The 12,169-nt window shown below is 39.3% G+C and overlaps 1 protein-coding gene across 6 annotated transcripts in view; it reads left to right on the top strand.

The window, feature by feature from the left end:
* DMD (dystrophin) overlaps positions 1–12,169 on the top strand; it is a 1,890,745-nt gene that overhangs the window by 275,611 nt on the left and 1,602,965 nt on the right. For all 6 annotated transcript variants that reach the window (XM_066356826.1, XM_066356825.1, XM_066356822.1 and 3 more), the window contains one exon: positions 2,677–2,852. In XM_066356826.1, coding sequence (XP_066212923.1) covers positions 2,677–2,852 — 176 coding nt within the window. The remainder of the gene's footprint in view (positions 1–2,676; positions 2,853–12,169) is intronic.

Raw genomic sequence — 12,169 nt, 5'->3', positions numbered from 1 at the left:
CTGAGTAACTTCTACAGTTTTAGATTGCTTTAACTGAATATGATGTCCAAAGCAGGAAATCTAGATTTGGGGCCACTAATCTGATTAACTCTAATTTTAGCAAATACCGGGTATTTATTATAGCTCTTAGAAATAAGATTTATCAGAGTTGCGATAATCAAGATTCAGATCTCTAAGACTATAAGTCTGAAACAGTATTCAACTTATTCTGTGTTGACCCAGGCTTCAAAACAAATTTTAAATGAGAAAAATCATAGTAAGGCAGGTTTTCACACGATGCATAGATTTTTGCCAATGGGAGAATTTGGTGCCATATAATTTTAATGATTTTAACATATAATTAAGCATTTATGGTCAAAGCAAGCCACGGGGAAATTTAGAACATGACCCACTGTGTTTTTATTCTAATTATATGGAGTAGGTATTGAAAGTAATTATTGATTTGTTATATATAACAAATTATACCCTGTATTCACAGGGTCGATGCAGTTTGTTTTCTTATTTCTTCATCCCAAAGGAAATGAAGTACTATTTTCAGTTATAGTACAGTAATGTGTATATATATAGTATAGAAAAATTACAGATCCGTATCTTGCTATTTTATTAAAAATGATTATTGTTTTGTAAGTTTTGCTATGTTCCTAAATACAGTTTTATAGTATATCATGTTTCTATTTTCCTTTACCCTCCATGGGCATATCTATCCAATTTCATAATAAATCTCAAAAAGAAAATAGAACATTGCAGAAATTAATTTCATAGCCAAATATTCCATACTACAAATGTTCCATTAGATATAATTGTAAAAAATAGCTTTTGTATTTTCAGAATTGCTGCATTATGGTCCTGGCACATATGAAATTAGAAATTCTAAACAATATTCTCTTCAGTTCATCATCATATCCAAAAAATGTTGCTCATGGTTAAAAAATGAAATACTCTTAGAACCCTATTTTAAAATTGCATTTTCTTTTTGATTCAAAGCAAACTTAACTTGATCATGTAACGGTCATTTTGCATTGAGTGCAATTAAATTTGAGGTTGTATTTTAAGCATTTTAAAAAAACTGCTTTAATTTGGCATAACTTGTCAATGGACTAGTAGTTAATTGTTTGAAGCAAAGTGATTGATTCTGAATAATGAATCTATGGATATATTAGAGACGATAAAACCTGTGCTTGGCCCATGTAGAAACTGAGTATCTTATAACATCCTCATTAAGAAATATGTGTGTGTGTGTGTGTGTGTGTGTGTGTGTGTGTGTGTGTGTGTGTGATCAAAATGGAAGTCCCTAAGGTCTTGACATATGTAAGGATATGGCATGCTCAAAGGGTAGCTATTTGTTACAAGCAATTTTCAGACATGAGATCATGACAAAGCATTTCATTATTGTCGATTGCCTATTTGGAAGCTATAGGCAACCCTGAGGCTTCCTTGGTTTCCTTTCTCCAAAGGAATCAGACATCAGATATGAGGCAAGGAGGTTACTACAGGTTCTTTTTGTATCTTTTATTAAGTTCAGAAAAATCAATAAAACTAATTTAGGCTCCAACCCTATCCTATAAGCACCCATTTCTGGATCCAATACAGGTCTGTTTTGGTCTCTTTGAAAATAGATCTTCCGAATAATTAGTATTGCTAGAAGGGTGATGGTTAACATCCTAAGTGGGAACTTTTCACTCTGTGTAACAAGAGGACTGTGAGAGAATGGGTGGTGAAGGAAGGAAGGGAGGAAGGAAGGGAAGAAAGGAAAGAAGGAAGGGAGGGAAGGGAGAGAAGGGAGGGAGGGAGAGAGGGAAGGAGGGAGGGAGGGAGGGAGGGAGGAAGGAATTTCACTATGTCACTATTACGTGACTTGGCTGTCCTGTAGTGCCCATGAACTGAGGTAATGGCCTGTCATGACTTGGGCCACAAAGCATATTGCTCCAAAAAATAATGATCTGTGCCTAAAAAAAAATTTAACAGGTCTGAACAGAAAGTCATTGTGTTTTTAAACCAAGAAGTCTCTCTAATGGTAACTGGAAACTCAAATATTTTAGCATATTCACTAATTTAAAACAAGAATGGTATAATTTTTAGCATTTGAAGAACATTCAGCTTAAATGTATTCTGGACTAACAAGGTACTTTTTGTTAACCTTTTCTTGTCATCTTAAAGGCTATTTCACTTATTCGAATAAAAGGTAATTTATTATTAAGTTCGAATAATTTTGTTTAAAAATGTGTAGGCCATAAAGGATCACTCTGTATGATAATCAAAGATGCATTCAGCAAACTGTTTCGTAAACATTTAACAACGTGCCAGGCACTAGAATTGGTGCAGGGATACCTTAGTAAAATTTAACTTAATGTCATCAGCACTTTAAAAACAGTATGTCTCATTAAATGTCAGAATGCTACCCTAAGTTTTTCTCCTTTGGCCTCTTTATTTCCCATAGCTAATAAATTAAGGAAGGACTAAATTTACTTCTGGTTTTGAGATTACCTTCCTTTGCAATTGCAGTCAACATAAGTTAGATAAAACGATTTGATGTGGGCTCATTTTGGTGCTATTTTGATCTAAAGGTCGATTTAGCAACAACTAGGAACAGTTTCATTATTTCCCTTCACGACTCCAAGCAGTCTTTACGGAAGTCTTTCAAGCTATGTGTGACCTCTATTTCAATACTTCTCACAGATTTCACAGGCTGTCACCACCACTCAGCCATCACTCGCACAGACAACTGTAATGGAAACAGTAACTATGGTGACTACGAGGGAACACATCCTGGTAAAGCATGCCCAAGAGGAACTTCCACCGCCACCTCCCCAGAAGAAGAGACAGATCATCGTGGATTCCGAAATTAGGAAAAGGTGAGAGGATTTTACTCCACGCTTTATCCTCAAGCAAAGCAGACTTGTGATGGCAGTGTTTTTACTTGGAACAATATTTCCAGAAGCCTCAGGTGCCTGTAATGTTCATTATGTTAGAAGAATTTTGAAGTGAGTTGTAAAATTTGCCCGGTCAATCTCTGTCCTAACATAAACTGAATGCTAATGGAAATACTGCTTTCTGGATGGAAAGAAGAAACCATGGGTGATGAACCGCCTTGGATGCATTTTAACCCTGAAACTTTCCATGTTTGTCTTTTAAAGACCTGCTGGTTCTGTGCTGCTGTAGCATGAGATGCTTTTTTGTTTCCCCAGTTGTAGAAAGTACATTTTCATGAGGAAGAAATACACCTATAATAGGCGAGGTCCATTCTGCTAGTTACGAGAACATAATGTCTCAATCTGCCTAAATCAGGAGTCATTAATTACAGAACAGAGTTCCTGTTTGTTTGTTTGATATGTTTTAGAATTTTAACTGATCTTTTTGTGGGTATTCTCAATGAGACATTGTAGATCAGTTAGGTATTATGTAAATGAGCGGATATATTGAAATGATGGGAATAAAATCTCATAAATGCAAAACCAGCATAAAAATTATAAAGATGGTGCAATTTCATTTTCAGTCCAATTATAATTTTAAGATTGAGAAAGAACATTAAAATCTGCCTTGTTTCTAAGCAGCATATGTTTAAGAAAGCATGGAACACGACATTAGAATTTGTATTATACAAGGGTATAGAAATAAGAGAAGAACACATGCCTAAAAATAGTGTGTCAGGTATTTTAGGCAAAGGAAAAAACACCTAGAGAATTGACTCACATACATTTTTTGGGACTTTCAATGTTTCTCTATTCATCTATGACTTCTAACCTACTTTTATAATTCCCCAGTAAACCAATGGGCTTTTCTCCCTGATTGTATCTGCCTGACTGAGTGAATCCTCTTGTCCAGGGGTCAACAAAGGAAAGCCTGCGGGCTAAATCTATCTTGCTGCCAGTTTCTGTGTGGCTCGTGAGCTTAGAACTGTTTCTATATTTTTAAATGGTTGAAGATAATCAAAAGAAGAAGAATATTTCCTGAGGTGATAATTTTAGGAAATTCAAATATCAGTATCTATAAATAAGGTTTTATGGAAACAGAGCCACACTCATTCATTTATGTATCATCTGTGGTGCCTTTAAATTACAAAGCCAGCATTATTGTCAAAGAGGCTCTATGGCCCACAAAGCCTGAAATATTTATTATCAGGCCCCTTGTGGAAAATATTTGCTGACCTCGCTTTAGTCAGATGATCCTCTTTTTATTTATTTATTTATTTATTTATTAAGTGAGAAGTAGGAAGGCAGATAGACAGACTCCCACATATGCCCCGACCAGGATCTACCCAGCAAGCCCCCTATGGGGCAATGCTCTGCCCATCTAAGGCCATTGCTAAGCAACCAAGCTATTTTACCAGCTGAGTCGAGGCATGGAGCCATCCTCAGCACCTAGGGCCAACTTGCCCCAACTGAGCCATGGCTGCAGGAAGAGAAGAGAGAAACAGAAAGAGCAAGGGAGAGGGGGAAAGGGAGGGGTAGAGAAGCAAATGGTCACTTCTCCAGTGTGCCCTGACTGGGAATTGAACCCAGGATATCCACATGCTGGGCCAACGCTCTACTGCTGAGCCAACCAGCCAGGGCCTGATGGTTCTCAAAATCTTTGAGTATTAGCACTCTATTTAGGGCAACAACTTCCAAGCACTCTACTCATGCTAGTAGTTGAAATTTTAATGTTCCTTGATGGAGAAAGATCATAAGGGCAAAAATAAATCAGTGAGCCTGACTGGGTGGTGGTGCAGTGGATAGAGCGCCGGACTGGGATGCAGAGGACCCAGGTTCGAAACCCCGAGGTCTCCAGTTTGAGCACGGGCTCATCTGGTTTGAGCAAAAGCTCACCAGCTTGGACCCAAGGTCGCTGGCAAGGGGTTACTTGGTCTGCTGTAGCCCCGTGGTCAAGACACATATGAGAGAGCAATCAAGGAACAACTAAGGTGTCGCAATGAAAAACTGATGATTGATGCTTCTCATCTCTCGCCATTTCTGTCTGTCCCTATCTATCCCTCTCTCTGACTCTCTCTCTGTCTCTGTAAAAAAACAAACAAACAAATCAGTGAAGCTCTTAATGAATGTGCTTTGTATTCATCCTGGGAGCATGGAAACTAATGCCACGTTAAATATGTGCCCACAGACAATGCTTATGGGCACATGGATTTGGGGATCTTTTGCAACAACCGAAAAGCTCTCCACCAATCTTCCAAACCAGGGCAAAAGGGAAACCGAATTGCCTTCCCTTCTGAATGTGTTCATGTGTCTCCTCATGCAGAAATTAATGGCAAGTTGACTCATGCCAATCTCTGTTTTCAAAAGCTTATTCTTGGCCTCTCTTTGGAGAATGTATTTTGTAAGGAAAAATGTGATGTGATGATTCTTCGTTGTCAGGAAAGTGTGGCAAGTGGTGAAATATTTGGTCTCCTAATTCTTCCGTATCATATGTGTCAACAGTTTTCCTAAGTGCCTGGAATGAGAAAGAATATATTATTTAAATGAAAGCTAACAGTTGTTGAGAGTTTAGTTCTGTGCTCAGCACCACAGTCAGTGCTTTACCTGCATGGACCCTTTATTCTTCCCAGTAGCGCTACAAAATGGGTACAGCTGTTGTTGCTATTATACACAGCCCCAGAGCACCTGAGCTAGGATTCCAACTGAGTTAGCCTGACTGCAGGATGTGGATTGTTCAATAGGTATATAATGTAGGTTCTCTTATGTCTTGATTGGCCTGAATTCATTCTGATTATACCTTTTGTCCCAATATAATAATATGTAGCACCAATTTTCACATTCAAATGCATCCTGATTTGGACAGTCCAACATGGACACTCAGAACTCTCTAGACCAGGGGTCCCCAAACTTTTTACACAGGGGGCCAGTTCACTGTCCCTCAGACCATTGGAGGGCCAGACTATAAAAAAAACTATGAACAAATCCCTATGCACACTGCACAGATCTTATTTTAAAGTAAAAAAAAACAAAACGGGAACAAATACAATATTTAAAATAAAGAACAAGTAAATTTAAATCAACAAACTGACCAGTATTTCAATGGGAACTATGCTCCTCTCACTGACCACCAATGAAAGAGGTGCCCCTTCCGGAAGTGCAGCGGGGGCCGGATAAATGGCCTCAGGGGGCCGCATGTGGCCCGTGGGCCGTAGTTTGGGGACCCCTGCTCTAGACTGATAAAGGTAGACTGCATAAACAGATCAGGGGAACAAACATTTGGAGCAGTTAAATCCAGTAGGTGGTAACTGCCTACTGGGTGGAATGTAGTCAGAATGTTATAATGCTTCAAGAAGTATCATGGAAACATGACCTAGAGCTTCATGGTGGCTAGTGTCCCTCTCTTGTTTCCTGTGAGAACCGCTAAGTGTTGTCTTGACAATGTTGAATGCTGATCTTTTAAACCTAATCTTCTTTATCAGCTTCTCTGCCACGTGGCTGCTTCTGCCCCAACTACTCTTCACCTGACTGGTTTTCCTCCTTTTGCCTACCTCCTGTGGTAGCGTCTCAGAAGGCCATCTTTCCCCCTTCCAGCTTCTGTATCTGAAGTGTCTCCACTTATAGATTCTAGTCTGGCTCTAAGTGAATAACTCCCAAATCCTACAGTCCATGTCTGACTCTCTTTCTCAAATTTCACTCTCATATCTTTAAAGCTATGATCCGGGTATTTTTAATTGTGCACTCAGGCAATGGTTCAATTTTATTTTTATCAAATGCAAACACATGTTGCCTCCAATGAGCCAAACCCAGTTACTTGTAGATGGAAAGCATATTTTACTTGTTATAATTCATTGTTTTTGTGTCTAAAAGAGTAGTAGTAGATTTTTGAAAAAGCAAGGACTTTGACATCAGAATTACTCAAGGGCATGGACTCAGAATTACTGCCTGTTTTAATTGCTAGCTTATGATCCCAGGCAAATTACCAAATGTCCATGCCTCAGATTCACTGTCCTTATGTTACAGATACTAACTGTAAGGGTTAAGGAAGAAGCATTCAGTACAGTGCCTGAAAGGTAGTAAGAATTCCGCACATGCAGTAGCTATTGCTCCTGTTGACTGGTTATGGTGAATGTGGTGGAGGTTGTGGAGGTGATGGAGGCAGTTGAGATGATGCTGTCCGTGGAGGTAGAGGTGGTGGTCATATGCCATTGGTGAAAAACATTAACATAATAAACACCATCCCAAAGTTAATGAATGCAACAACAAATTACCTCAATTTCTTTAAAATACCACCTGGCTCCTCTATGTCTGTCAGTTGATCTCTTACTTTACTCCTTATCCATTATTATTAATTATATTATATTATTGGGGATGTGACATCAGTTCTGTCATTTCCTAATCCTTCTGACTGCCAGCTCCACAACCTAAGCCTCATCCCCCCTGAGCTGAGATGCCCCTCTTTCTGATTAATCTGCCTCCAATTCTTGTATCTAAAACGTCACTTTCAAGCTGACCCTCCTGACTGGAGATCCTCGTAATTCCAATTACCCCAAAATAAAACATAAGCCCCTTCTTGTGGTATGCAATATTAGTCTATCAACAATTTTACATGCAGCTCTCCCAAAATCTTTACTTTTAGCCAGTAAATTACATTACATACATTTTTTTTGCTATATACCTTAATGTCACCCATGTAAAATTTTCTTATCACTAATCACAGTGAAGGAATCCTGTTATTATATTTCTTTATATTTTATACTTCATGTCATACATATATAAGTAATCAACAAATATTTGTTGAAAGTGAATAATAAAGTTCAACTAATTGTGACAACTTAAATTTTATATTGCAGTAGCATTTAAGAATTCTGCCTAGCTTTTCATAGAATTTTTCTTAATAACGAACAAATGAATATTCTAATAATCTTTAGTAATTTTAATTTTACCCATTAAGATATCGTTATTTACTCGACTATTAAGATATTTAAAATTCAGCTTTGAACCACATTATAGTTTCTTAATGATCTAAAGTACATTTAATTGAGTCCTTAATAATTACACAGTTTTTGCATTTGTTATATTTACTGCTTAAAATGTCCTCCTTACACTAAGATATAGAAAAGTGTTAGATGATGTTGGATCACAAGGTAATTATTTCTTTCAGTAAAATATCTCTGAAATTCAGTGATATTATTTTACATATAGGTCATTGTCAAAGTATAGAACTCATTTAGGTTAAAACGAGATCTATTGTCTAGTTAATTGGAATTTATCAAGATTAGTTTGTAATCGTGTAGCAGTTATTTTAAGAGACTTTTCACAAACACTTTTATTTACATTTTTGTATCAACCAGGCGAAACCAATGGCAAGTTGAATCTTTTTAAAGTATAATAAATGCAATCTCAGTGAAGATAATTTTCTCAAGTACAATGTTAACAAGTGAATACCTTTGACCTCCAGAGGTACATAGAGGCATTTGGAAATACCTCAGTTCACCTAGTCCCTTTATCATCTCTTATATAAGCAGACAGTGTCCAAAGTTTGTTTGCTCTGACCATTTCTCCATGTTTACTAAATGATACAATAAATTGCCTAGACGCTTGCAGACCTCCATTATTATTTTATTGTCTATTTTTATCTTATTTGTTTGTTTTCTTTCTTTTTATGACCACCGACTCAAGAATGCTAATTCATGCTGCATCCTTGCAAGCAAGGTAGATTAACGTTAGATAAGACCTCTCTTTCTGCAATTTTATAAGATTAATGCTGAAACTATTTTCATGTTATATTATTTATTTTAACTGTGATTTCTAAATTATCTGAGAGTTGTACACTAGAACATTTTGATTTATTTCTAGAATCTGATTAGATGATTAATGTGTGTAAGAGTTACTCATTTATCTTTTGAGAGTGGCAGGGAGAGAGATAGAGAGACAGAGCTGTTCCTGTATGTGTCCTGACCGAGGATTGAACCAGCAACCTAGGAGTTAATTTTGAATATTGTCTATGGCAAATTGATACTAAAATACTTGAGTTTTTGGCCTCAGTGATACTATTTTTACCCCGTTTACAGTACAGGAAAATAACATTTTGCTTCTGGTATGTAAGGAGACTTGACTTCATACTTGTTCATGGTTACAGGTTATTGGAGGTCCAGAAAGGTTGTTTAACTCACTTTCAGTTGCAAAATAAGGACTAGTGCTGACTCTCCTAATTTCCATTTTGTTATAGTTGCAGTGTCCTGCTTTTTATGTATTAGAGTCAAATAACCTAGGTCATCAACTCCTATTTTAGTGCAGAAATGAGTTTTGGTGAAGAATAGAAACCTCCATATCATTCGATACTCCAAAAACATAACCGTCCATTTCAAGTTCTTATAATTATTTTGGCATTTAAGTGAAGAATTAGTCAGGAAATGTGTGTGGAAGAATAGCAATATAAATTCTAGAGGCCTCCTGAGCAAGCAGAGAACATGGGCAGCAGCAACACTCGTAGTGCAGTGCTTGAAGCAACAGCATCACTTGGGAGCTTACTAGAAATGTAGATTAGGGTACTGAGTGTATTGAGGGGAACACTGTGTAAAGTGTATGATTGTACACTTGAAAGCAATGCAAAATACAATTGAAAGAAAGAAAACAACGAAATGCAGATGTGGGTGGCCCTCTCCAAACTCGCTGAATCAGAAACTCTGCAGGTGGGCCCTGGAATCTTCTACAAGTTCTCCAGGTCGTTCTGATAAGCCTTAACTTCTGAGAACTGTTGTACAAGAACATATCTTCTTCTACATTAGCATGTATTAAAATCATCTAGAGGGCATGTCAAAAAATATCATGGAGCCCTGACTGGTTGGCTCAGTGGTAGAGTATTGACCCGATGTGTGGATGTCCTGGGTCCGATTCCTGATCTCGGCACACAGGAGAAGTGATCATCTGCTTCTCCACCCTGCCCTCCCCTTTATCTCTCTCTCTCTCTCTCTCTGTCTCACTCTATTCCTCTCCCACAACCATGGCTTGATTAATTCGAGCATGCTGGCCCCAGACGCTGAGGATGGCTCTATGGAGCCTTCACCTCAGGTGCTAAAAATAGCTTGGTTGGCAGTGGCCCTAGATCAGGGGTCCCCAAACTTTTTACACAGGGGGCCAGTTCACTGTCCCTCAGACCGTTGGAGGGCCGGACTATAAAAAATACTATAAACAAATCCCTATGCACACTGCACATATCTTATTTCAAAGTAAAAAAACAAAATGGGAACAAATACAATATTTAAAATAAAGAACAAGTAAATTTAAATCAACAAACTGACCAGTATTTCAATGGGACCTACGGGCCCTTTGGCTAATGAGATGGTCAATGTCCGGTTCCATATTTGTCACTGCTAGCCGTAACAAGTGATATGACACACTTTCGGGGCTGTGACGTGTGCATCCTGCGTCACCAGAAGTAGTACTGTACGTGAGTGATGCCGCACTTTGCGACGTCTCACTGACCACCAATGAAAGAGGTGCCTCTTCCGGAAGTGTGGCGGGAGCCAGATAAATGGCTTCAGGGGGCTGCATGCGGCCCGCGGGCCGTAGTTTGGAGACCCCTGCCCTAGATGGTGGTTGCTGGGTGGATCCCGGGAGTCTGTATCTCTCCTACTCTCACTTAAAAATAAAACAAAAACAAACAAAAAAGACATTACTGCTCCGACCAGAGTTTCAGACTAAGTAAGTTTGGGGCGGTGACCAAGAATTTAATTTCTAACAAGTTCCCAGGTGATGTTGATGCTGCTGTGTTGGGCCCATGTCTTAGAAATCAGTGCACTAGGGCACTGTGTCAGACATAGCCTGACTCTTGGCTTGCCATTCCCCAAACCAGCCACAGTGAGTGGAATCATCTGCTCCTAGGTAGGCTAAATGATGCCACTTTTCCACCTTGTGACACCTCTTTGGCTTCATTTTGACACGATTGATACATATTCCTATTTAACCCACTAGAAATTTCCTTGGGCCAGGGTCCATATCTTACTCCTGACCCGGAGTGGAGACTTCTCTGTGGTAGATGCCCAAGATGAGTTTTGACTGAAATGCACTATAATGGCAGCTGGTCCTTCAAGACACTACAGAGCTCTGGATGTCTAGCTACGGCAGTTGTAGGCAAGTGAACTCCTCCAGGATGCAAGGCTAGAGGGACGCCAATGGGGGAAAGATAGGGCCCTATTCCCAGCACTGTGACACATGGCAAGCATAGCTGAATGCAAAGAAAAGTCTGCCGCGGACCAGCGCAGCTCCAAATAACGGTGCGGAATTGAGGAAACACACTTTGTCAGAACAAAACCAATGGGACCGGGAGGACTCCTCAAACTGCCTGGCAGCATCTGAGAGCTTCATAGCCCCAGTTCGCTTTATTATATACACCTATGCAAATCAAGGACCTTGATACAAAGTTGCACATCAAAGGCTAAGACAGGAACTCTCCCAAGGCAAAAACAGGATACATTAGTGAAATTTACAAACATCTGAAACAAACAGAGTCAGAGGAAGGGCATGTATATTGCTTCCTGCAACCCAAGGAAACAAGTGGAGTGGGTGCAAACACTCAGCATCAAAGCCAAATATGGAGATGGAGGGGGGAGAACTTAGCCCCCTGCCAAGCCTCGAATCTATAATGGCTTTTTGCCATTAACGGTCCACAACAAAAGTCGATTTTTTACTCGGGAGAACTAAAATGCCTCTCTTCTCTTACTTCTGATTCTTCTCTTACCCTTCATACTGCACATCAAGCACCGAAACTGCTTTCAGCCAGGTCACCGGAGAGCTCCTTAATTGCTGGCTCCAAAGGCAGCTCTTGGGTCCTTCATCCTTCTTGACCTTCGCGCTGTGCTTGGCAGTGATGACCAGCCCCTTCTCCAAAATTTCCTTTCCCCCCACTTCCGGAACATCGTTCTGTCCTGTCCTGTTTCTTTTCTCTTCCCTTGTCTTCTTTTCTCACTGTGTCTTCTCAGTCTCCCCTTCTCCCTTTAATGCCAGTCTCCACAAGATACAGATTTCGGTTTTGTTTTGTTCTAATGACACTTTCTTTTGCAGGGTTCTCTCATTTCTAATCTAATCTTTATCAGCCTTCAATCTATGTGTACTGATTTCCAAATTAATATCTCCAGCTCATTCTCCCTCCTGATGTTTGTATCTGTGCCATGCACATATTTGTTGGGTATGGACATTCGCCTGGACTTGTTACTGAAATCGCAGTTGTGATTCTGCCGCATGGACCGCATCTTCAGAGA

The sequence above is a fragment of the Saccopteryx leptura genome, chromosome X (genome assembly GCF_036850995.1).
Source record: "Saccopteryx leptura isolate mSacLep1 chromosome X, mSacLep1_pri_phased_curated, whole genome shotgun sequence".
In the NCBI taxonomy this organism is placed as follows: domain Eukaryota; kingdom Metazoa; phylum Chordata; class Mammalia; order Chiroptera; family Emballonuridae; genus Saccopteryx; species Saccopteryx leptura.
The sequence above is the reverse complement of the archived record's forward strand: the minus strand, read 5'-3'. Positions and strand labels throughout refer to the sequence as shown.